This window comes from Hesperophylax consimilis, chromosome 1 (genome assembly GCF_061612785.1).
Source record: "Hesperophylax consimilis isolate HC1 chromosome 1, BYU_Hcon_1.0, whole genome shotgun sequence".
Taxonomy (NCBI): Eukaryota; Metazoa; Arthropoda; class Insecta; order Trichoptera; family Limnephilidae; genus Hesperophylax; species Hesperophylax consimilis.
This window is the reverse complement of record NC_142836.1, coordinates 39,051,975-39,078,829: the sequence shown is the minus strand read 5'-3', so window position 1 is coordinate 39,078,829 and position 26,855 is coordinate 39,051,975. Positions and strand designations below refer to the sequence as shown.

General features: G+C 35.7%; 1 protein-coding gene across 4 annotated transcripts in view; it reads left to right on the top strand.

The window, feature by feature from the left end:
• Plp (Pericentrin-like protein) overlaps positions 1-26,594 on the top strand; it is a 73,835-nt gene extending 47,241 nt beyond the window's left edge. For 2 of the 4 annotated variants that reach the window (XM_089633606.1, XM_089633630.1), the window contains 20 exons: positions 2,080-2,396; positions 3,061-3,161; positions 4,578-4,708; positions 5,256-5,337; positions 5,787-5,954; positions 7,614-8,000; positions 8,901-9,035; positions 9,967-10,128; positions 11,437-11,668; positions 12,420-12,611; positions 12,710-14,436; positions 15,320-15,585; positions 15,887-16,115; positions 20,894-21,124; positions 21,549-21,863; positions 22,306-22,488; positions 22,596-22,744; positions 22,835-22,960; positions 23,046-23,429; positions 24,025-26,594. In XM_089633606.1, the coding sequence (XP_089489732.1) occupies positions 2,080-2,396; positions 3,061-3,161; positions 4,578-4,708; positions 5,256-5,337; positions 5,787-5,954; positions 7,614-8,000; positions 8,901-9,035; positions 9,967-10,128; positions 11,437-11,668; positions 12,420-12,611; positions 12,710-14,436; positions 15,320-15,585; positions 15,887-16,115; positions 20,894-21,124; positions 21,549-21,863; positions 22,306-22,488; positions 22,596-22,744; positions 22,835-22,960; positions 23,046-23,429; positions 24,025-24,133 (5,626 nt within the window). In that variant the 3' untranslated portion in view covers positions 24,134-26,594. The remainder of the gene's footprint in view (positions 1-2,079; positions 2,397-3,060; positions 3,162-4,577; positions 4,709-5,255; positions 5,338-5,786; positions 5,955-7,613; positions 8,001-8,900; positions 9,036-9,966; positions 10,129-11,436; positions 11,669-12,419; positions 12,612-12,709; positions 14,437-15,319; positions 15,586-15,886; positions 16,116-20,893; positions 21,125-21,548; positions 21,864-22,305; positions 22,489-22,595; positions 22,745-22,834; positions 22,961-23,045; positions 23,430-24,024) is intronic. The other 2 variants (XM_089633614.1, XM_089633623.1) reach the window with 2 other exon arrangements.
• The last annotated feature ends 261 nt before the right edge of the window (positions 26,595-26,855 follow it).

Genomic DNA, 26,855 nt, shown 5'->3' with positions numbered 1-26,855 from the left:
GGGAGCTACAAATTTGTCTACAAACAATTTCCTTATTTTAAAAAACAAATTAGAAGTGTCTTTAGTCATCCATACCTTTTTGTTTGCGTAATATTTTATAGTATTCCTAAAACACCTAACAAGGGGCTTGCGTATGTCGGTTCCATCACTGTTGATGCAAAACAACAAGGAGATACTCTCTTTCGACCCTTTCGTGGCAGGACTCACCCTTTAAAATGTCAATGTGTCTTTCTAGGTTTTGAAGATTTTCCGCACAGTAAAAAGATCACACGCGCACACTGCTGTGTTTGAATGTCCAACGACAACTAATGACTGATGCGAAAATTTTCGAATACGAGTACCGTTAGTCGAAACCAAGCATTTCGCTTTGAATTATGGTTTTGGTTAAATAAGATTTAGCACTCCGCGAATATGTCCAAAACGTTGCGGCCGTGGCTAAAATTCAAACGATGTCATGTTAAATCCAAATATTAAACCTTTTTTTTTAAAATAAAGCTCATTATCACATTTGGTTTATTTGCGTGGATTGATTTCAATGTCATTTTAATTCAAAATATAAGATTATGATTAGTCTAATCTATGATAGTAAAATAAGAAAAATTGATTTCACAATAAATTTAACAGTAATTGAGATTCTAAAAATTTGATTTATATTAAATTTAAAAAAAATAAATTAAGTTCTATGAATTAAACACAAAAACAATTAAGAGGAAGCTATAAGCCAAAAATTTTTGTATTATTGGTATACCTTATATCGTAGGTAATAGGCATTACAATCGCTTCACAAACGGAGTCTAGAAACGTTCGATTTCAAAATCGCCTTTGTACTCTCTCTCTATCTTTTGCAAAATATGGACTTCATATTTGGAAAGCAATATTCCAGGAGAGGTCGCAGGTTTTCCTGATTAAAAATGTTATAGAATTTTCTCTTTTGACAATTCCTGCGATATGCGGTTCCCGTTTCAAGTCTTCTGATAATGGTAACTCGCAGGTCTTGTTACAACGTCACTGCTTTTAAAGTTTGACAAAACTCACTAGCCGATAGGTTAATGTGGTAAAACGATACATAGAGGAATGATTGATGTGATCTATTTTTGCGAGTTTGGTTTGAAATTAATTCGGGACTGGAAGAAATAAAAGAAAAATGCGGGAAAGCGATTATTCAAGGAACTATCGATTAAGTTTCACTGTATAATAATGTTGCTATTGGTATATGTTCCTCGCTCTTAAAGACAGCAATCATAGCGTAATGGTCTATTCTTTATTCTTTTTGACCGGTTTATATCTGAATGGTGTTGGCTTCGCACCCTGACATCGCGGGTTCAATCCTTTGCAGGTTAAGCTATCCGTCATTGCAAAATAATGAATATATTCACATGTAATATGTAGTAGGTACACATTATCTGTGGATTCTGCTAGCCTGGGCATTACCCTCACCAATCAAATGTTTAGTCGAAGAGTAAACATATAACACCTACGTGACATCCCGGCTAAAATTAATTTGTTTGTGTAATTCATTAGATCATTATTTTATGTATGTTGTTCTAAACAATTTCTCTCATATCTGTATACATAATTTATAGTCCAGTTTATTATTTTTTCACCATAGCTCACAGCTCGAAATAAGCGACACATTTATGTTGTGTGAAGTGCTGCCCATCATCATCACTTTTGTTGCCCTTCTTGCTTGAGATTTATTAGTTTTTTAATCATCAAAATATATACCTGTATCACTCAAGTAACATTAGTTTATTGTATAAATGATGTACAAGGACCAAAATAAAAATAAATTATATTTAAAAGAAAGTAAACTTATTTGTAAAATCAGGATTAATTTATTTTATCGCCTGATGCATTATTTGTGCAGATGCACTTTTTATTCTATATTGAAAGATTAGTCACTTTACTTGGCACATCATTAAATAAAAATGCTCTTGAATATACTGAGCTGGTTACCTGGGCTCTTAAAAACATAAAACACAAACCATTCACCGTCTGCCGTCAGCCTGTCTACCCGCCTCTCTTCCACACATCACACATTCAATTTCTTAATGGCATTAATATTCATCCACATTACAGTTCTTTCACCACATCCCACGATGCTGACTCCCGACACGGCTCTGTTCACGGATCACAAGAAAACCTGAAGCTGGACACCAGCGCCCTGTCGCAGATCAGCCGACACTCCAAGCGGATGCATTTTGCACCCAACGTGGACGGGATCCTGCCCTTCATTGAGACTGACAGCATCCTGGATTGCCTGGACAAGAGCCAGGACGTCAGCGTCAACTTCAAGCATGACCTTGACTACTGTCTGAGAAGGCTGAAGCAGGAAGCACAGGATTTGCTCGTACTGTCGTCACAGCCAAAGAGACTCAGTATACTAGGACCTAGTGGTAAGAATATATATAGAATCTATATTTTTTATACCATTTGTAAATGTTTCCATTTCTAAAAATGTGGCATAAAAATAACAAATATAATATTTGATGTAACTACAGGAAAAAGTTTTCGTACCAAGTTATTCTTTGGGTGAAATGATAACGAGACGAGGCAAAATTCGCTCTAACTAAATGATTACACTCAATGGTTTATCTTTGCCTTGTTTTTCTAACGCTAAATCATGTCAAATGAAATTTCTTCCTTGTTTCAATGAGTCATTATTCTTTTTGTTATTTTGACTCATTTGCATAATTTGTTCTTTGCTTAATCTGTATGTAACACATTGGGAGCACTGTATACTTAATTTACATTTTCAACTAAAATCAAAATTATAATTGCTTTTTTGAAAAGTAATCTATTGTTACTGTCAAAAAAAGTTATGCATAAACCATAATAATTCAATTAAGGTTATTGTTACGAGTAGAGGTATCTAGAAATAGTCCTCTTGTGAATATATTGTCATTGAACTTGTTGAACTGATAATTAAATGATAAAACAGAAAGAATATACATAGTAGATTTAGTAAATTGAAGTACTGTTGCATAAGTTATCAAATAGTATGCGATTGTGTGTTTAGTTGTCCTAGCAAAATGCCCGAGTATGTTCATAATTTTGCAGATGAGCAAAAGCCAACCAAGGACTTTGCGGATGCAAATGAGCTGCTACAGGAGCACAACCAACTGCAGGATAAATATGACAAGTCTGAAGAAGTCCGAAAGGTAATCATTATTGATGTTGAATCAATATTTTTAGCTTATTGTCTTATCAGTCAGTTTGTGCATGCAAATCAAAGATTTTTGTTTAGTGAATTTCTTTGTTGTTTTGGTTATGTCGACGACCTATTCTCTAGGTTTAAACAATATCTATAATAAAAGCGGTGAATTTAAAGTTAGTCATTTTACAAAAACTTGTTATGTATGTTCATTTTAACATAAATAATGAGAGAAGAAACTTTGAAAAGATTCAATGGTGTGAACAAAATGATTTATTTTTGAATATTCAGAAATGTCAAGTACATAATACGATTTTCTCAAATTCGTTACAATATCTTACATGAATATACATTAAATAATATTAAATTAATGCCAGTGTCACAAATTCGTGACTTCGTTGTAATATTCGATGAAAACTTTACATTCTTTGCACCAATTAACCACATAACTAATAAGGCTTTAAAGATGCTTGGCTTCCTTTGCAGAACTTTAACTGATTTTAAGTGCTTAGATTGTATGAGTACCTTCTATATTTCATTAGTTAGAAGTCGAGTGGAATATAGTTCACATATTTGGTCCCCTTTGTATAAAGTTCACTCCAACAATATAGGAAGAGTTCATAATTTCTTAGGTATGTAAATTTTAGGCTCATAATTCCAATTGAATTAATTAATTATGTCAGTTTGATGAATCAATTGCATCTAATAACTACACTAAGTGATTTGTCTTATAATGTAGTATTGATCCAGTTACTATTTTATTTTATTTTACTGTTACATATTTTACTAATATTGTTTCACATTCAGTTCAAAATTTGATGTATAATTTTTGATAGCTCACTAGGTATATTCTGTTCTTAAAATATATGTAATAGCCCGGCTGGGCGTAAAACCAAATAAAATAAAATAAAAATCAACATTAGCCATTTAAATTTTAAAATTTGTAAGCATTTCAAGAACATTAATTACAGGAATGTAAGTCTTGAATATTAAAAAAATTAGCCATTCACTATTTATTTGTTTATAATGTTTGAAAATAGACTTTGGCAAGACCATTACATATACACTAAAAAATACCTACGCCGATGATGTCAAACTTTTCAAAGGTATTAAAAGTCACATGGATTCCATTCCTCAGCAGAATGATCTTGATTCTCTTGGTGTTGGAACTGAACACCTTCTTTTTTTTCTCTTCAGCATCCAGAAATGCAGTGTCGTCACATTTACAAGATCCAACGACACATTCTTATTCCCTTACCACATTAATCATGGTAAATTAATATGCAAAAGGAGAAGTTCTTCTGGCTAGTATTAAGTTTATTATTAGTTTTAGTATAATTTCAGCTACAATTAAAGCAGGAAGTTTATTGTCCAATCCATTGGGTGTGTGAATGAATAATTGATAAGATGTGAATGAATGTAGGAGTTGGAGGAGTCCCTGGCTCAGAGCATGTACCAGGAAGAGATGCTGCGGGGAGAGCTGCAGGAGGCCCTGGAGAAGATCGCCGAGCTGGCCAATGACCACCCTCTGCACCAGGAGATCATCTCTGAAAGGTACCAATAACAATTTTTTTTTGTGAATGAGGAATACTGTGAAAATAGTTGTGTTAACCTTGAAAATGGGCATTGTTGTGGCATAGGTCAGCAAGGAATGTGTGGCCACATCACTGTATCAAGCCACATAGTTCTCGTGTTAATTGTGGCCGTGCAGCATTGTGCGCAGCTATCTGTGGCAGGCTTAATGTCCAAAACACAAATTCTCGTAAAGATTTCATCCGAACTACTTGTGATTGGTAGTTTTAAAATAATCTTTATAATAAGTTTCTGAGCTTTAAATATTGGATCAAAGGCAGCAGCGTTTGCTCTTCCCCAGGCTACAATACAGTACTCGATTAAATATTGACATGGTGCATAGTGAGTCGATTTAAGTTAAGACAGTTGTGAATTTGTCTAAAGAGGGTAATGGATTTTCTAAGCTTGTTTGCTTAAGTGATAATATGTTCTTTAATTTTTGATTGGTTGATAGATTCTTTGGCCGATGTTTCACAAAAATCACACTATATTAGTTTGCCAATTACTGTAATATTTATCACTTCCTCAGGTACGGTGAGGTGGCCCCGCCGGCCCGCCTGGCTGCTGAGCTCCAGGCGGCCACCACAGAACGTGAAGATATGCAAATGCAGGTAATTAACTTCTAACCCAACCATTCAATACATACACCTCTCCAAATGTTGTCCACTTCAACTTGCATACATCACTTGTTCACCTTTTCATATTAATAATATTTTTATTCTCCAGTGTCTTAACCAGTTGCAATAATGTTCCTATTTATGTTTGCTTTTATCCTGGTTTTCTATTTTCGAAATTGTCATAATAAATTAAAAAGAATTGATTGACAATCAATAAATTCAAAATTGACACGATGTGTCAGTAGCATGATATAAAAAAAATACTAACAAAATTAACCAATATCGCATTCATTTGGTGCTAAATCTAATATTATGTTATTGCATGGAATAAAATAAATATTTGTACTTCCAAGTCAATGATTGTCACCCCTTTCTAAGCACTGTACTCTATTGTAAATAAGTGTTGGTGAGAGCTCCACTAATATCAATGAAATAATGACCAGCTGGAGGCGGCCAACAAGCAGTTGCGTTCCACTAGGCTATTCCTAGAGGAGCAGGCCGCAGAGAGGGAGCATGAGCGCGATGAGTTTCAACAAGAACTAAAGCACTTGAAAGATGAAAATTCTAAATTATTGGTGAGGACTCAGCAGAATGTGAGAATCTCCAAGGAGGTAATGTTGTCTTCTTCACTTCAACTATCTACACTGTAATATAACCTGAATGTTTATCTTAGTTCAATGGGTAGTGTGCTAAAAATATTGCCAATCTATCCATACGTCAGGGCGGGAAAACTTTCAGCGGTGAAAGATACAAGCAATTAGCAATTTTGAAGCTTATACCGACCTGCTGGAAGGATCGGTATGCGAACTGTAAACTAAAGTGGCGCCATCTCACCGAAGAGTTTAAGAGGCATTGGCGAGCGCCGTTCACTTTTCGGAGAAATTTCAATATTATGGTCGACATCGACGCACTGCGCGCATAGATAATTGATGTTTCCGGGTGACTTTTCTCGATGAGCAATATGGAATTCCCTCGCACCACGTGACCTATGACACATGATACAAAGAACTAAAATTCAAACCGGTTGAATTTAACCTAATAATTTTATAGTATTACTTTTATTACTGTTCTTTGCTTTGATTTTCAATGATATTACTATCAGTTGATAATAATTATTTTTAGCTTGACTAAAATTTAGGGAGTAGGTTTATCCAACGCTCTTTAGAGCTAGCCGCCACTGTTCAGAAGTGACGGACATTCATTCACAACACTAAGCACATAATATACATGCTTGTTATGGGTGCAAGTCTTTCAAAAAGTTTATTTAGCTTATTTTAAAGTTTTCAATACATATAAATAACTATTCTAGTCTATTTCTGACCAAAAAGACAAGGAGAGCTATAATGATTTGATTTTATTAACTCTTGGTGTGCCGCCGCAAAAATTTTCGCCACGCGCCGTCTGATTCTATTTTTAACGTTACTTATTTGTTTGTGTGCAAAATGTTTTTGTAAATTCTACCAACGTACCTGATAATGCTTTTATATATTGATAAAGATAGTATATAATCTACCATAAGTAGTTTCTCCAGAATAGCTCAGAGAAATGATTTTTTTTCACTGTTCCGCTGTATTCATATGAATACGTCAAGCGATTAAGAGACTGTTCACTTGAAGAATATTATGACTCAGATTCTTATGAATTAGACTAGATTTAATAGTGCTTATTCTATGTTTGATGCAGTAAATTACTATGTCTTACATAAATGCTTACATTTGAAAATGAATATATATATTCACTCTTTTTCGTGATCGGGTAGGACGTATTGAATGATGTGGAATGTGATATCTGCAAAGCAATCTCAATTTAACAAGCAATGACCGATATAAAATATGGGTTCCATTTCCAACTGAGAAGAATAAAAAAAAATTGTCCAGCAACCTTTAAGATTATAAGAGCGGTGATCTGCTAAAGATATTCTGACTATGATCCATTCCTATCTTATTTATGTGTATTTTATATTGGGATCCATTTTGACTAACAAATAAATGTACTTCACTATGTATTTAATAAAAAAGCTTGCGGGAATTTCTTCTTTTAACATTCAGCATTTTCTCCACCGAACTTCATTCACAAAAGATAAAATATCTTCATTTATGATCATTTTCCTTTTTCATAAAATAATTAACTTATTCATTTCCATGGAATTTCGCACCGAATGTCCTCCACAAGACAGGTGAACTCCCAGCGTGGAGGGTAATATATATCAGCTTGTATGTATTAAAAAAATTCCACTGTAGGTATCAAATTGTATGCTTGTGTTTTTTAAGGTTGAACAACTGGAAGCCCAGATCAAAGATCTGACAAATCGAATAACTGAATTGGAGACTGAAAACAATAATCAACTATCCGAATTGAATTCTGCCGAAGACAAGATTGGTTTACTCAGAGACATAATCCTTAATTTGGAAACTCAGATAGAGACCAAAGCTTCCCAAGAAATGGAAGTTCTGAAAGACCTGGAGTTGTACAGACTGCTGTCTGAAGAGAGGGAGTTGAAGATTGATGACCTGACGGAAGAGTTGAAGGCTTCTAGGAACGATATAGAGAAGAGAATCACGGAAGGACTGTTGGACGCAAACAGGAAGAAGCAGGCCGGAGGAGCAGAAGGTGAAGTGGATTCTGATAAACTAGAAATTGAAGAAATGCGCAGTGAGGTTGGTTATAATATTTATTGATCTTTATTTTTTCTAATATTTGTACATACAAAAATGGTGTTGGAGAATGTTGGTATCAATAAATAAACGCAAGATTTTCTGCTTTATATTTAGTAAGATATTATGTAAAAATTACCATCTGGTGTCTTAAAATTTACAAACTTTTCAAGCTAGCAATGTCATTTCCATCGCGAGTTGTGAGATTTGAAATATCCATTTAACTATCAAAAAAATAAGATGAGGTTTATTTATTTATTATCAATAATAATATAATCTCACACAAATGGAAAATAAACAGAGATGACAGTAAAAGAAGAGCATGTATTTATACATGAACACAGTAAAGTCATATGTCTACCAAAACCTGAACAAAGTTTCGATAAAGTCAAATAATTGAGTCTAATTAATAGAAAATATTATATTTATTTGCATAATGACTGAAAAAATCATTTAGACTTGCACCTAAAACTTCAGTGCACCATATTGTCTCTGGCTCAATGATAGCTGGAACTCGGATTTGTTTTGAATTTAAGTGTCTTTTTGACAGTCAAACTTGGAACTGATTACGTTGAGATTTCAGACAAGCGATAAAGTAGGTACCTACCTACACTGCCATCATAAGCAAAAAGGCAGCTGGGAGTTTCCAAAAGTCACATTAGTCCAGCTACCTTTTTGCTTATGACTGCAGTAAAATATAATATTTTAAGGGAAAATTATTTTAATTGTCTTTTTCAAAATTGGAATTATAATATCCCGTGATTTTTCATGAGTCTGTGCTATTAATGTTATAAAAGCTGTGATGTTTTACCGTCTACTATTTTTATGACCAAATAATAATTTCTTAGAATAAGTATGACATTTTCCCAATCCTTTATCACATCTCTTGTTGTGCTTCAACAGCTGCAGGCTTTGCTGAAGGTCTTATCGGAGCAGACCTCCACCCTGGAGAACCTGCACGAGGCCGTCTGCTCACAGAGCTGCAGCTCGCCCAGCGAGGATGTCTCCGTCAGGGATCACAAGAAACATCATGCCAAAGTGAGCTCTCACCTTTTAACAGCTCTCAATGCAAGCTATCCAAATTCAGGGTCTTTAGAGATGACCCTGGATATCTCTCCTTTCTGGATGGTCTGTCAATTTAGTTAACAATTTGGAATATTTTATATTTTTCCACTTCCACGCAATACTAAACTCTAGGTGCACGTGGTAGATGCTACATAGCCTGTGGCCTTCGTTATGTAAAATTTTTTTGTATTATATAATGTGTTTGATCTAAGCAAATTTTCATTGATATAAGTTAATCATTGAAGACGATAATAACAACAATTCTCAACGAAAATTTAAAAGGGATAACAGAAAATAAAGAAGTAACTGACGCACCTGGGACTTGAACCCAGAACTTCCAGCCTTAATTAATTACATTCTGTCATTTTATTAATCTCATACTTCAGGGTTCGAGTCTCAGTTGCGACTGTTATTTTATTTTATTTTCTGTGTCTTTCATATTTTCATTATCTTCTTCAATTATTAAATATTACTATGAGGTTTATAATCCTAATTGATATTGATACATATAAGTTTGTTTGTACTTACGAGAACTGAACCTTCAACAACACTAAATCGATTGTTATGTTATGTGATTGTTGTGCAACTCGAAAATATTCCTTAAAGTGACTTCCTTCACACTGAAGCTAATGCAGATGTCGTCCAGAACGCACTGCTGCACCTGGGTGACTCAAGCATTCATAGAATTCATTGTTCTTCTTTCCGTGGAATTCGGAAAACAAATCAACTTCTGGGGATTGTTAAGGATCTGGGCTGGTGTCAAATGATTTATCACAAAGGTTCTTTACCTCATTGCTTACAAGAGCTATGCAGACCTTCTCTGTTTTTACACGACAATAGCCACACTGTTCTATTGTCGTGTTTCTGTTTGGTTTAATTGCAATTTTTCTGTCTGGTTCTCAAGGGGGATCCGTCCCCCATAAGCGTGCGTGTGGCCCGACTCCCCGTGTTGGAGGTGCTGCAACTGGGGGACAGTGTGCACCGCCACCTGAGGGCTGAGGATGCGGCCCTAAAGCGGATCCGCGACCTCGAGATGCAGCTGACGCAGCTCAAGGATGTGACGCAGGTAATGCTAAACATAATATACAGTACAACCCACATAACCACTCGAGCGATGGCTACCCAAATTTAGGTTGGTGATTTTTATGAATTGAAATGAATTATAAATTTAACAACTTAAAATTATTTAAAAATGGTGGAATCATTGTCTTTAAACTGTAGTAAGCAGTTTATATCTTTTGAATTTTAATATTTGTAGGTATGATATTCATTAAATCGAATTGCTGAATCGAAATTCGAACACCCGGAAATCTCCATCACTCGAGTCAATCAAATAATCCCACCAATAAATGTGTACAAAGTTTTTTATTCCGGTTCCTTGGAAACTCTTATAGCCGTTCAAATGATTTTTGGCATATTATAGCGAGTTTGCAAAACGTCTTGAGTAATCGCTTGCCATAATGTGCCAAATTTATAGAACCTAAACATATGGGATAATAAGCTGAAATCTAGGTGAATTCATTGGCTTCAAACCACAGTAAGCAGTTTCATATATTTCTATATTAATATTTTGAAGAATGAACCCAGTGATCCAGTGGATAAGAGAGTTTTAGTGTAAATATAAATTTGACTTTAGGTAACACAGACACCCCCACAACACAATTCTTTAGGTTTATCACTTCAGTGACCATCCTAGTTTTGGTGGATATTCAAACAATCAAATCATACTTCAGAATAATGATAATCTTATGCATTTAAATTTAGTACATGAAAGAAGCGAAGCTAGCAGTTCATAATGGAGTGCTGATACCAACCCTGATGTTTGGCAGTGATGATAGAACTGTCATAGTAAGGATGAAATATGACTGGATGCCGTGGAAATGAGATTCCTGCGGCATATGTGTGGTAAAACCGTATATGAATATGTTAAAAATGAATTCGGAATGCAAGCGTAATGAGTAAGTTTAAGAAGAGGGAAGCTTAGATGGTTTCGGCATATTGAGCGGCTGAACAAAGAAAGGAGTGTATATGGCGTAAATGTGAATTGCAGAAGAAGTCGGGGATGCCCAAGGAAGAATGTGCTGTCAAATACTAGCGTCGGGTCATGTCAAGAGTCAGAATAACAGAAGGGTATGTATGAATGCGAATGAAGCAAAGAGTATGTGTCCAGACCAAGTTGTTTGGCGGTCCATCCTCTCTGCCTATTCCTGTGATGGTTAGTTAGTTTAAAAAATGTGTATGTATTTTTCTCTGAACTAAAGAACCATGCTGAAGCCTCATTTGTGTGCTTGCCCGGTTCGTGTATCTCCTTGTGTTTGTGTCTTTTATGACTACTTTTTTTTCTTTTAGTCAATATGCATAATAATTGTAACAGGAGCTGAGGATGGAGCGAGACGTCCTCCAGGAGCATGTGAGTGAGAAGAGCCTGCGCATCTCCTCGTTGCAATCGCGGCTGGAGCAGACGCGTCATACGGTGGAGGCGCAGAGCTACCACAGCACGGAGGGACTGCGGCGGCAGCTGGACCTGGCAGTGGCCGAGGCGCAGCAGCTGCGTGAAGGCCTGCGCAGCAGAGACATGCAGCTGAGGGCGCTGGAAGGGACACCAGGTGACTATATCCGCTATATACTCTCAGTATCTCCCTGGAGCAGACGTGCCACAATGTGGAGTTGCAGAGGGAGGGGCAGTGTTGGTGGCTGGACCTGTCCGCGGCCAAGGAGCAGAAGCTAAACCTTTTATATGACACCTTACATAAACTCCCCTGTATGTACTATATACAAAAAGGTGTGTCAAATTTCATTTTAAAATCATTTTTGAAAATTAAGGGATGACTGATATCTTCCATTCAAATTTGTATGGAAGGCACTTCTAGTTTTCTTCTTTATTCTATGCTTCCTTTTTCGCACTCCTATTTACTTTCACCTCTTATGTGGCTTTCATTCATTTAAAAAAATAAATGTTATTACGACTTTTTGAAAACATCTTATTTGGCTATATTAAGGTGAAATCCCCAATATTATTGTCAAGGTCCCTTCAATGTCACTATTAAATCGTCACCGATCAGGCAAAAATCACCAACACGCATTTTTGAGATACTGCAAATATGAAAGCTAAAATATGTTACACACACTTTTTAAAGTTTATGTTACAGAATCTTTTTTTATTATTTCTCTAACATTCAAATTTAGATATCTCAAAACTGTACAAACGCGTTGGTGACTTCCTGAACGCCAACGAAGTACAATGTATGTAATTGATTATTCAAATTACAAAAAAAGTAGACGTTTGATTCGCCATGTATCTCGACATAATAAACCATAAGGAGATTTGTTGTAAAGTTAGTTTATTTTATTTTGCAGATTCCAGTAAAGAGATGGTTCAGAGACTTAGAAGAGAATTGGAAGAAAGCAAGTCAAAGTGTAGAGAACTCCAAAAGGAATTGGAGTCATTCCAAGCTCAGCAAGAAACCCTTTTAGCCGATAAAAGTGCTGATATAATTATCTTACGACAGCAGCTACTCGAGAAGGAAAAACACCTTCAAGCTATTTTAAGTACGATTACTTTTCACTACTTTGTTAATTGATTTTTTTAATCCATTTTACTGTATTGATTAAGTTGCGTTAATTTCAAATTAATAATGATTTTTCAGGTTTGCAAATTGATGAAGAAAGAGAGAAAGATTGCATCAATGATGGAAAACTGTCTGCTCGAACTCTGAGTGATATTTTGTCAATATCCGAATTTGATGAACCAGATCTAATTATGAGAAATGCTGATCTGAGGCCACAGAGTTTTGTTTCGGGCCATTTTATGTTTACAACTAACAATGACGTTAAGGAGCAGACCGCAACGGTCGTACAAGAGACGGATCAAATCATTCCTATTGCCGCTTCTTCTGGAATCCTTCATCACCCCCTTAAAGAATCTAGTCCCGCATTGCAAAAGGAGCAAAGCTTGCCAACTATAAATAGTGCACATAAAGGTGATGACGAATTCAGCATCTTAGAAAACTTTAAACTACACCGAGCTTCACTTACATCTCCGAGGAAACGGGAAAATACGTCATCTGTAAATTTCAAAGCCCTGAATGAGAATTGTTCAATGTTCCCCAATAAAGATGCTTCCGGTGATAAAAATGTTACGATTGAACCAAAAAGAATAGATTTTTCTAAAGAAAATTACTCGGAACAGAATAGAGTTGAGAAAAGTGATGTTAGAAAGACAAATTTATCTTTGAATGATGCTGACATTTATCACAACATTGAGCAAAACTTTATAGTAAGTCAATCTAGTTTTCAACTGCCAAGATCTCTGAAGGATATGGGCATCAAAGTTGATACGCAACAGAAAGATTTCCCCGATATTTTGACACAACTTAAAAATGAAATATGCATTTTAAGAGATGAGCTAAATGCTAAAACAAACGCTCTTAAGTTGGCTGAAGAACAACTGTCAGAGTTTCCAATTGTGAAGAATGGAATGGAAGATCTGGAACGAGTGCTGCAAAACAGCCTGGAAACCATGCAGGAAGACAAGAAGTATTTTAATATACAACTTGAAAACTTTGCTAAAGGGGAACAAATATTGAAGGAGAAACTAGAAAATGCTTTGAGTGAAGTCAAGGAAAGAAGTAAAGAGATTAACATTTTGAAGGATGATATTCTAAGGCGGGAAACTATGATCTCTGAAATTTACAAAGAAAAGAGGACCGTGGAGGTAAAGCTATCTCAAGTTGAGGAAAAGTGTAAAGTATTAGAAAGCAATTCAATGGAAAACCATAATTTAAAACTCAAGTTAATTGAGCTTCAGAAACTCGAGAACACCATTGCCGAGAAAAATCTCCAAATTGACAGTCTAAATGAAAATTTGGATAGACTGGATGATCTTCAAAAGAGAGTAACCGAGGAAGACGAACAAAATAAAAAGCTGAGCGGTCATTTACTAGAGAAAACTTCCGCCCTCACTCTTCTGCAAAAACAACATCAAGATCTTAAGTACGCCACTGAGCAGTCCAATGCTGAAAACTGCAAACTGACAGCTGAAATACAGAACTTAACCGGGAAGAATACCAATTTACAAAGTGCCCTCTCCAAATTCAAAGATGCCGTGTCAAAAATTGAGAGTGATGTTGAAAATGTCATCCAACGAGATAATAATCAAATAGAGCCAACACCCGATCCAACTAATGAAGATATCATTAAATTAGAAGAGTTTAAATGGCTCCTGAGTGGTTTGGAGGGACATCGATCTCCCACAGAAAACATGGGAGATGATGATGTCGACGATCAGTACCAGACAAAACTAGAAAAGATAAGATTGAAGGTGCAAACTCTTCAAAATGACTTGATCTCGAAAAGAAAAGAACTGAGTTCAAAGGTAGGTCTTGTTAAATATAATCAGCCTCACTAATAAATGTGGTGAAAATTTTATACAATTGATAAACAACTGTGTAAATGAAACCTTACTGATAAACTTAAATCGACCAAACTGATTTTTAACAGCCATAACAAGTTATACACATTGTTTATACAGCAGAAGAGGGTAGTTTATTTGTTGTGTAAACGTAAAATTTCTCATTGAATTTCGGAATATTTCCAAGGTATTTTAAATCTGCTATATATTTCTTCTTTTTGAAGATGTCCTAAAAATAAATATCATTTTAGAAACTATATAAAATTACCTTTTAGATTTTGTATATTTGAAATATATGTAAAATTTTATAATCAGAAATATTTTAATTTCAAGCATGAACAAAAAAAAAACCGCATATACTACTCCAAATGTCGAAAAATTTAACAGAATACAAATTTTGCAAAATGCATTCCTTTTATTTAGGGAATCTGTGAGAAAACTGTCACATCACTTTTTATCTTGTTTATACAATAAATTTTCTTAGGAATTCCCAGAGAAAAAAAAAAAAAATTACATTTTGGATTCATTGTTTGCAAAATAGAATCATTGATTGGTTGTGTTTACATTTACCTACATATGCTGTTAAAAAACATCACTTTCTCATAGAACTCTTGTTAAATTCACACGGTCATCTCATGCGTCAGTCTGCCAAAATGCGATATTGCAAGTTTTTTCGTGGCACAGACAAAGAAATTTGATGTTAGTAATAATTCAAAATGTAACTAAAACACCGTTTATTAGTTGGGAAGTGTTTTTTTTGTAATTAGTGAAGCTGTAAAAATGTACATATTTATTTTTAAATTAATGCTATCGAAGGCTTAATTTACTTATCGAAAATATTTTGCAGGTGCTGCAATTAGAGAAAGCCAAACTTGAGATTGGAGATTTAAAGATGAAAGTGAATTACCTGAAGAATGATGAATCGGATAAGGACAACATGTTGAAGGAATTGGTCTCGGAAAGGCTCACTCTTAGAGCCAATCTGAAGACCCTGAAGAACCAACTGAGCGAGGAGGGGAATATGGAGGAACTGGTGGATAAACTCAACAAAAGAATAGATGACTCTAACAAACTGCAAGAACAAGTTTACGAGCTGACTGAAGCTGTGAAAATGTAAATTTTATTTTAGAAATGTTTTCAAGAGTCCAACAACTTTTATTATTAACTTCTGGTGTAATTTCTCTGCTATCTATCTCTCTATCGCATATTTTTGTCAGTTTTAGTATGTAAGGGCTCTCAAAATGTGCTTTTAGTGGCGACATCCGTCTGTTAAATGATAATTAAAAGTTTTTGGCTCTTCATTATTTCACTGTATTCTTATCTTATTTGATGATACTTGAATATGCATTAGAAAAATACATTAAACTAACTGTAACAGGTAATAAAATGCAGTGCTTTCTTTAATATATTTTAGACACGAAGCCAACGCTATTCACAGCTTGGAAAAGGACAGACATCTACAAGAACTATTGTCGGAGAATGAGCAGCTCAAGATCGCGCTGGGAAGTTTAAAGAAGGTGCTTAATGATCGTGAAATTCAGCTTGACAACTTGTTATCAAATGCTAAGACACAGAAGTCTGCAAGTTTACTGAATAGAGATACTCAGACCTCTTTTGATGAAACAGAGCAACAAATGATGCAGGTATGATTAAATTATTTTGTTGTTGGCAATATGTATGCTTTTGAGATCCCTATTTATCATTTGCAACCTGAAGAGAGAGACAAGGCATCAGCACCCATTGAACAATTAAAAATATTTTTAAAGCAAACAGATAGGTTAAATTATCCCATATTGAAAGGTCTCTGTAACATAGTTGCCTAGTGGATAACCACAAATAAAAGATTAAATGATTGATAGGATAGGTTAAGTTAAAAAATAATGTTTTTTTTTTAATAATAAGTTTGTAAACCTTTTTGCACTTTATTTAATTTTTCCCAAATAATCCGAAATATTATGTATGTAGCAACACGCTACTGACCATAGGGCCACAGCAATACACCCAGCACGCCCAACTAGCGCCTACAATGTTGTGTGTACGCCCGAGAAAGACATGACACTACCATGTGAATCAAATACTTGAGTTGGGTGTCCGGTCATTTCAAGAGATATGATAAATAAATAAATTCTTTATTCCAGGAAAATATAGATATATGATAGATAGATACATTCATTATTTCATGGGTAGAATGGAGTATTATATTTATTAACACACTTTGATCGGGTTATTTTTTCGCCGGCTGACCGCTGAAAACGGGCGAAAATAAAGGTCCCGCGCGAATTTGTTTAATTTGTTTTAAATCGCTATATCTTCGAAAATAATGGAAATATTTCAATAAAATTTTCTACATACTAACTCGGCATACCCAAGCTATAAAATTTCTAGCCGAAAACCAAGTATTATTTCTAATGCAACATAATAAATTGAAAACAAAGTCATTGTTGAGTCATTAGGGTTCAATTTTTTAAAATTACAAATTATTATATTTTCACCAAGCCCAAATCATTATAAAAACGAAAACAATTGCCACTTCTCTAGTATCGTCAGAGTAACACATTATTACACATTGAAATACCACACGTGTGCAATTGCCCCTCGCACGGTACAGCGGACCAAAACCATCGGAACGTGCCAATAATATTGGAAATTTTTTCAAATGAAATTTAAAATAATCACTTAGCGTAGAATGCTTCTCATATTGCTCACATAATATTGTTTATTTTTTTCACCATACACTATTAGGTTTAAGTTTTTAATCACCTTTATATAATCAGTTACAGTTTACGTCTAAAAATTGTTCATCTAATATTTCCTTGTTCTTCCTCCATATCACTTTCTTCAGAATTACTGAACTGTAATGGCATCACTGACATTCTTATCCTACAAGGAATTTCTTCACTTCCACTAGATTCTTCTCTTTCACTATGGAATTCAGGCAAATAATTACTAGAACAGGCAGATAAATTATCTGCGACGATTTCATTACCACTTTCGTAATTTTCAGAATCCATTTTGAAAGGTTTGAAAAAGCAAATATAAATATTATCTCCTCGGAACACAACCGTAGGACAATTTGCTTTTTAAAAACTGGCACGCACTTGTAAATATTTATTATGGTCCGCCTAACTGTGTTTGCCGATACCTGCTGTTTTTAAATGCTCGACACTCTCCGCTCGCTCGCACCTAGGAGTTGAGTGGGTGCGGAACAGAGATAGAAAGATTTGTTTCGGGTTTCATGGTCATAAAAACCCTGGTTCCAGGAATTGAATTATTAGAATAACAGAATATGTTATCTAAATGACTTATTTCGTTGATCTTCAAACGCAATACCTATCAAGTGTCAGGTGTTCAATAATGATGGAGTTTTACCTACCATTAAAACTCTTATTATGTTGCCTTCCTCATCCAGAACATATATATTATGTGAGAGACGACATGTCGATTCTTGTCATAGTGGTCTGATCCTACTTCCTTTTTCCTGTTTTGGTAATCCTGGGATGACATCATCTACTCGCTCTGTGATTGGTTGTTTGTTTTGTCACCTGTTGTGTCCAACAGCCTGAGAGTGGGATGTCGTCTACCTGCGCCCCCCACCCGCTGTCTGCTGCGTCTGTCGCAATGAAGTGGCATGCTTTGGGGAAATGGAGAAGGGAATGCGTACTCACGTTGTGCCTCCACCAATCTAGATCCTCCAGTACTGCAAGGTTTACAGGTACCTTCTTCCGGAGTGGGAGCTTTGTCATGGCAAGTGACTGGAGCTGCATCTGCCTGCAGTGCAAGCGACCCCTGGGAACCACAAACACTGCAAAGTTCAGCTGTCCTAGGATGCTCTGCGCCTCCCTCAGGGACCATTCCTTCCTTGTCATAACCTTTTGCAACGACTTCCATATTGCCCGGCACTTGTTCCTGGTTAGCATCTTCTGATTGAGGCCAGTGTTCCATAACACTCCCAGATATTCTATCGCCTGTGTCGGTAGGTGAACACATTTCTTTATGTTGATGGTCCAGCCGAGCGACTGTAAGAAATCCAACACTACTAGTGTCTGCAGTCGGAGAGTTTCTTGACTCTGATGAGCCAGGAGAAAATCGTCCAAGTACACAATAACTCGAATGCCCTTTTTTCGAAGGATCTCTGCGATCCAATTGGTTATTGCTGCGAAAATTTGAGGGGAACTGCTCAAGCCCTGGGGCAAACATGTCATCTGCAGACATTGACCTCTGTACACGACACGCAGAAAACGTCGATGGGTCTTTGCCACTGGTATATGAAAGTACGCATGCGCCAGATCTACTTTTGTCATATAGTCTCCGGGTTGCAAAAAGTCGGGTACTTTGAAGTGGGAGATCAGGGAAAACTTTTTCCCTCGCACAAAATCGTTCAACACTTTCAGATTGATGATGGGACGATTGGTCCCGTCGCTCTTCTGCACCAGAAACATCTGGGAGAGAAAACCCCGATTCATGGGTGCTGGTTCCAGCACTCCCATCTTCAGCAACTCCTTTATTTGTATGTCCATTTCGGGTGTTTGTCTTGTGGTGAAATTGTGCAACCTCACCTGAGTGGGTCTGGACAATGGAGGTCTCAACCAAAATGGGATCCGATAGCCATTGAGGATTTTTAGGGCGAAGTCGGGGGCATTTGCGATACGCCATTGTTCTAAAGAACTTCGCAATTGCCCTCCCTGAAATCGCCTGGGCTGATTGTCAATTGTTTCGGGGACGACGGTGCGAGGTCTGCCCACGCCCCGTCGGCCTCCGAAATTTCCGTTCTCTGCTGGAAGAGGAGGAAGGGCCAGAGTGGTGACCGGGGTCTGCCCGCCGGTACTGATATGGAAATTGGGTGAAACCCAGATTTCCTGCAGAAGCACATTGAGTCTGTGTTCTGTTATTTGGCCTTGACACAGATTCCAAGTCAGATCTCGCAGACCCCAAGGGTTGCCTCGCAACCCTTGGGGTCTGCGAGATCTGAGCCCTGAAGACTTTGCTTGCCCCACCAAGTCTCTGCAACTGGGAGACAAGCTTGTCTTCATTAAAAAGGTGCGATACCGTTGGAGGAATTTTATCCAGGGCTGATTTCTCCGATGGAGTTTTGCACAACTCCAGGATACGATGGCGTCGCCGCTCAACGATTTCCGCCCGCTTCCGGAAATGCCTTTTAATGCCTTTGCGTAGCGTACGTTACACCAACCGGGAGTATCAAAATTTTGCAGGCGCTCCACCATCTTTAACATAGCATCTGTCGGTGCTCCCATTAACGGTTCCTTTAAGGCAACTGTGGGATCCGGCACACGAAAAATCGGAGCAGCGGATGTACCACAAGCACTGGTGCCTGGCGCGTCTACAGGGTTTGACAAAGACTCGCCGTCAATTTCGGAACCCTCAAACTCACTCGCGTCAGAATTGCCGGCGGCCGCGGCATCTCGCCTGAACACGAAACGCTGCAGATCGCTTAACTGGCGCGTCAATTTCTTGAGCATCTTCTTTTGCGATCTCTTTTTGCGCCTTTTGTTTTTAGGCCGCTAACAACCCGAACTCGAAGACGAATCCGAATTCTCGCTGCGACGTCTGTGTGTAGAGGAGGAATCGATATCCTCGCTACGGCGTTTGTGCGTAGATTTCGTCGGAACTACGGTAGACATTATGACGCAAAAAATCTGACCGTTATACTGCGTTCTTCCCGCCAAATGCACAACGCGTAATCTACACAAAGAACTATTTTTTCTTTTCACGAAAAGGAAACACTCTCAAGGAAGTTATTTCACTCGTTTTTGAGTTATCTCAGCACTTATGTATTTGAAAAAACTTAGCGCGAGATAATTCGACCACATTCGAAAGAATTTCGATGTCAATTTGACAAATGAAACGACGCGAGACGCCAACTGAGGGTGACAAAACAAACAACCAATCACAGAGCGAGTAGATGATGTCATCCCAGGATTACCAAAACAGGAAAAAGGAAGTAGGATCAGACCACTATGACAAGAATCGACATGTCGTCTCTCACATAATATATATGTTCTGGATGAGGAACGGCAGTACATAATATAGGCCATTTTAGTTGAAATATCGATGTACACAAAAGACTCCAAGATAAATACAAAAAAAGACTTGCATTGCAATTTGATAATTATGTACATATAGTTGAGACCTTTATAAAGAGATTGGTATATAATGTTCATATAAAAACATCAGATAATTTCTTCTCTTCTGCCATTGAAATGAGGCGGGTACAGAAGGTAGAACTACCCTTCCCGACGTTAAGCATCAATCGACCGAACGGGTAGAACTACTCTTCCCGATTAAAGTGTGTTAATTTATTTTTTGCAATTTAATATAATTTATTCTGTGGACGTTTTTCCAAAGGAATTTTTGATTTCCTCAATTTTACATATTTTTTCATTGTTCCTTATTTTTCTCACAGAATCAAAACGCTGAAGTTATTAAAATACTGAAGGACCGTCTTGAAGCAGCAAACGATTCGGAATCTCAATCGCAAATGCAACTGACAAGGGAGAAGTCCATCACAGCACAATTACAAAAGCAATTGGAGACATTGAAGCGCGAGCAATTAGCTTCTGAACAGTCTAGTAATGACTTTGAAAGAGCCCAACGCGGAAAGTTGGACCGACTCTCTAGTAAACTAGAGGACCAGGTTGATTTTCATTTAACTTACTACAATTTTTCCTCAGCTTGACTAACAACGTTTTGTTTATTATTTGCAACCATTAATAACAAATCACTCATTTAACTATTTTGCCTGTTATTACTAAAATACATATAACATTATTCATATTGAATTTATTTTGAGATTTGCAATTTGACGTTTTTATATATGGCCTGCAATTTAGCATGATCTAGGTCTTAAAACTGACTATGTAATAGAATATTTTGAAAAGAAATGAGTTTCGATAAGTGATGTCATTGCCAAACAGTTTTTTTTTCTTAAAAGTGTAGTATTTTTCTGTTATTTACCGTTAATTAAGACAGGTGGAGGTTTTCTTTTTTTTTATTCTGACTGCCATTAAATTTGATTTGTGATTTTTTTTTGATTTGTCCAATTTGTGTATTTATTAAAGGTGGAAATATCAGAGTCATATAAAAGTGAAGTAACTGTGCTAAAGACCCAGTTGGAACACGAAAGAACTCAAATAGTAAATCTTCAAAACATCTCTCAGAGAGAGATGCTTCAATTCCGGAAAGAACTTGAATCTGATTATAAAAACATAGTGGCAGAACTACAGAAAAAAAATCACGAACTTCATTTGCAGATTGTGCATTCTAGTGAAATGTTGCATTTGCAGAAAAATGAATATGCTAGTTTAGAAAAGAAGTCAAAGAATCTTAATTCTCAACGGAAACTTGAAAAAGTGGAGATGTACGAGGCATCATTGGTAATATTTTATTATTTTTGTAAAAATCAAAACTAATGATTGATCAGCACAACTTTTTATCATAATTTATTTAAATATAGTTATGGGACGATAACACTTCTAGATACTAATGACGAATTAATAGATTAATAAATACACATAGGTACTTACTTCTTATTGTCGTTTATAATGATGCTGAATGCTGAATGATGCTAATAAATTACCTATTAATCTGGGAATTAAATATACTAACTCACAAAAATATATTTATATTACAACAATGTGCATGATGAATTGTTTTTAATATAATTGAATTTTCCAATTACATATTATGTAAATTTATTTGTATAAACTTTACTTTATAAAAGGTTGTGTGATTTTGTAAGCTAGTATAAACTATTACTATAATATAATAGATGTGTATTTTGTTGTCAGAAGATATTCATCACTTACGAATTTTCAGGAATTACAGAATTTGTTGAGAAGGAATATAAAGGAAAACATCCAGATGTCGGAAACCGTGAGAGAACTAACCTTGGAGAGGAGAGAGCTGCAGGCCAAGGTGAAGATGTTGGAGAACCAGATAAAGATGGGAGGGAAGATGTCCCAGTCCTTGGCCAACCTGCCCGAGGGCCTCGACCAACAGGTACACAAATCACCTATTGATAATATATGTACTGTATTTGTATTTCCATTTAAAGCTTTTTCTCTTTTGAATTTTTGTTGAATATCCTCTTTGTTTTGGCTTGTTAGGTGCGCTTCTTATATGGGCGCTACATGCGGGTTGACAGCTACCGCAAGGCCCTGGTTTGGCAGAAGCGCTACCTCATGGAGGTGGCCAACGCCAGCTTCCTCATGCAGAACTGGAGCAACCCTTCCACACCCACCACCAACCGATTCAAGTTTGTAACCCTTACCACATTTAATGAAACCCTCAAGAAACTGACTTTTTAACATCTATTTGTTGTTAATTTATTTATTATTTATTTTAGATGTGTTGTGTTTTCAATCATAGCAGTATTCAGGATGAAATATCTTGTCAGAAGATGGCATACAGGGAACAGAATAGGCGCCAACATTCACCTCAATATACCGAATAACTATCCCACCGAGTTGCGGTAAGTCCTTCTCTGCGTTAGTTGTATCATAATCGCATTACATTGAAAACATCAATATATCATAATGTTTCAAATGTCCTTTCAGCAACTGCAAGTCATATACTCACCTACCAACTACCTCTTATACGCAAGAGAAATCTGACATGAAGATTAATCGTTCATTCGAGGACCCGGCAATGGCCAATCACCCATCCAAAACATCGAGCAAAAGCTGGTCCATGGGAAGTAAAAACAACACTTTGGCCAAAAACCTGGAGGAGTCAATGAGCAGTCGGAATCCTCGCAATCATAACAGAATGGAGCAACTCGCTTTCCTGGAAGAGCCCTTACCACACAAGCGGGAGTCGTCCAGCCGACCTCACGATAACTCGGAAAGAACTCATTTCACGGTCGTGTCATCGCGTTTGCGGGACCCACAGTCCGAAGCGGTCTCTCACGATGTTAGCGACATCAAATACCCTAGCAGATTGTAAGTACTGGCATTTATATACTATTGGAGAGAGTTGGTGGTGGTTATATTAGAATGCTGATATTTTTCAGCCATCGAATAGCATTGATTGTTGCTTTGTGCAGCGTAAACAATGTACTTAGAAGTTTGGACTCTCAGCATTCACATAGTGAATGAATCTGGTACATTGTAAATATAAGAATGTCCCCTCCAATAGTTTTTCGGAGGCATTGCTGAATCCAGCGGCTTCCAATGCCTTTGACCAGTTGAATAACCTCAGCATCCCGCGTTGACCTTCAACAACTCTCCTCTACCATAAGAATAAATCTCATGGTTACACTGGGTGGTACAGAGGGGAATTATTATTACTTTTTTTCAAAGAAAGAAACATTCCAGGGTTACGAAAATTCCAGGGTAACCTAATTATATTCGAAAAACTCCTACTACCATAATTAAATACGGAATATGTTGCTTGTGCAATGATGGAAGACTGAGCTAGCCAAGGAAATGAACCCTTGAGTGGAAACCAGATGTGTTTGTCAACTCAGCCACTTACCGATTGAATCCATGTTTACTTGCCCGAATATTGCTCTAAATGGTGGATTTTTGATTGCAGATTACGAAATAATGATCCGTCCCCTATCGTGTCCAAGTACCTGGAGAGAGTGAGCCAGTTGGACGCAAAGCTGCAGAAGGCGCTCAAGTCCCCCCGGGACCCCACATGAAGCTGTCCAAGTCTATTATTATTTTATTTATTTATTAAGTGTTATGATAGGGGTTTAAGATCTTTGACAATATTTTTAGTTTTCTTTATTTATTACATACCTTAATTATCCTAGATTATTTGCTCATTTTACACCATTGTTTATATTCTACCGATGCTTTTCTAGCAAGGGAGGAGCAATTAAATTTTACAAGTCATGTTGACACACCTGTGCTGTTGAATGAATTGCCTTATAATTTAAGGGTTTTGTTAAAATCTTACATTTTTAAACTTAATGCACTTTTGTTACCTACAGAAAAGCATGATGTACAAATTCATTGCACAATTTTTGCGTATGGACAAGAAAAAAACATTATTTTAAATGTTAATATTTATTTAGATGTGATATGGACTTGGTTGTACTTTATTATATTATTATTCATGACAAAAATAAGTTTTCATATTTGGTTCAAAATTTGTTATCATTAATTAATACAAATAGTTTGTCGTTAAAGTTATAGTGGAGTGTCTTTATTGCTTAGTATTAAATTTTCGTTAGTGGAGGTATAATCTACAGATGGCATCCCTGTCATACCACGATGGCAACCTGTCAGTAGTATAGGTCTTATCAACTGTCGATATAAACATTGTAACAAACTGTTGATGTTTACGGTGTTTTTAACTGTCAATTTTAAGGGTGTAACAAACTGTTGACATTTGCAATCTTATAAACTGTCAATGTTAACTATGTAAAAAAACTGTTGGCATTTACGGTGTTATAAATTATGTTAACAATATTAACAGTGTTGTAAACTGTCAATTTTAGTGGCGTTGCAAACCGTCAATTTTAACGGTTGAAATTCACGGTTTTATAAACTGTTAATGTTAACAATGTAACAAACTGTTGACATTTACGGAGTTATAAATTGTCAATGTTAACAGTCAATTTTGTCAATAACTGTCAATTTTAAGGATATTTAAACTATTGATATTCACGGTCAATGTTAACGGTGTTGTATATGTCAATGTTAACCGTATTGTAAACAGTTGATTTTAACTTTGTTTATAAACTGTCGGTGTTATCTTAATCCTTAGCTGGCAACACTGGGCAAGAGGACCGCTGTCAGTAGACTCCCGGGTGCCGTGTCCTTACTTTTTAAAGTGTGATTTTGAATTTAACCTAAACATAGACTTTAACATATTACCTGTACTAAGATTATTAATTATTACACATTGTAGAACTTTACATCGACGTAATTTAAGTACGAATAAAACTTAATCAGTATTCCTCTAGAAGTGAGCGCACAATATGCCGCAAACAAATTTATTATAGGATTATGACATGATTACGTACAATTAGCCTTTATTCATTTCACTATAAGTTACCAATTTCGTAGTATGTACATATTATTTTAGCCTGTATCTTTTTGTAACATTTTGCCATATTATTTTTAACGAAACGAAATTGAATCGAATGTGTTATTGCAACATTTCTGTGCCATTTTAATAGAAGCAACAATCCTATTTTGTTGCAAGCGTCGCATTTATATTTATTAATTTTATTATATAGGTATTTAGCATTTTTTTTTATCAACAAAATGAATTAAGGTCGATATTGATTAAAATAAAAATAAAATTTATTCATGATATTTTCATATCAAACATCCATCATGCCAAAATATTCAGGGAACAATAAAAAACTTTATCGTTTTAATACATTTTATTATTCAATTAAATTCATTTTAATACATTTTTTAAAGTTAAACAAAATGGTTTTTTTATTACATAAAATAATTTTTTTTTTACTTGCAATTTTTTTTATGTTTTCAAATTTCTTTCTCAGTTCACCACTCCCAATATAATGGAATGAAATTATTCAGTTATTATTTACAAACCCATAAAAAGTGTACATATAATTTAATACCAAAAAACAGGTACAAAGCAACATTTTGAAATACATTTTTATTTTTGCCATATTTTTAATATATTACATAATGTCTACTCCAATTCTGCCTTTGAATGTCCATAAGAAAGTTAAAACAATCAACAGAACAATAAGTTTATGATATAAATATATAGATTTTATAAATAAATTGCCATTGAAAATACATTAATTTACTAATTGAGCTCATTAACAGATATTTAAAAGTTGTGAGATAGGTGCGCCATGCCATATAATTTATTATAAACATTATTACTACATATTTAAAGAGTTAATGTGAAATAATATTTTGGATTATGCAGAGTCCAGTGTACCTGTGTAACTGAAGCTGACAAACTTTCTCCCAAAGAATAATAAATAATATATATTGTATTGTATTTATTGTATTGTATGTTGTGTACCTAGGGTTTACTATCACAAAACAGAATGTACAAATTTAAGAGTATGTTGTAATAATATTACGAAATCGAAAAGTGCAATAATTGAATTTGTGAAACTTTTGATTTTTATTCACTCGAAATTAAAACGAATTTTCTATTGATTATTTTGTTTCATTAATTTTTATAGCTAAAACTTCAACACCAAATCAAAAAAACGCCAAAACACAAGACTCAATTCTAATACTTCTTACTTATCTACACCAGCGGCCAAAACAGGAACTAACAAATGAACAAGAGACAGCCAAACAAATAGTGTCGCCCTCAACTGCGCTGATAAGTTAATACATACATCTCCCCTTCTGATTTCATGATTTTAATGGATTCAAAATTGAGGATAACTTTAATCTAAAAATGGTAATGTG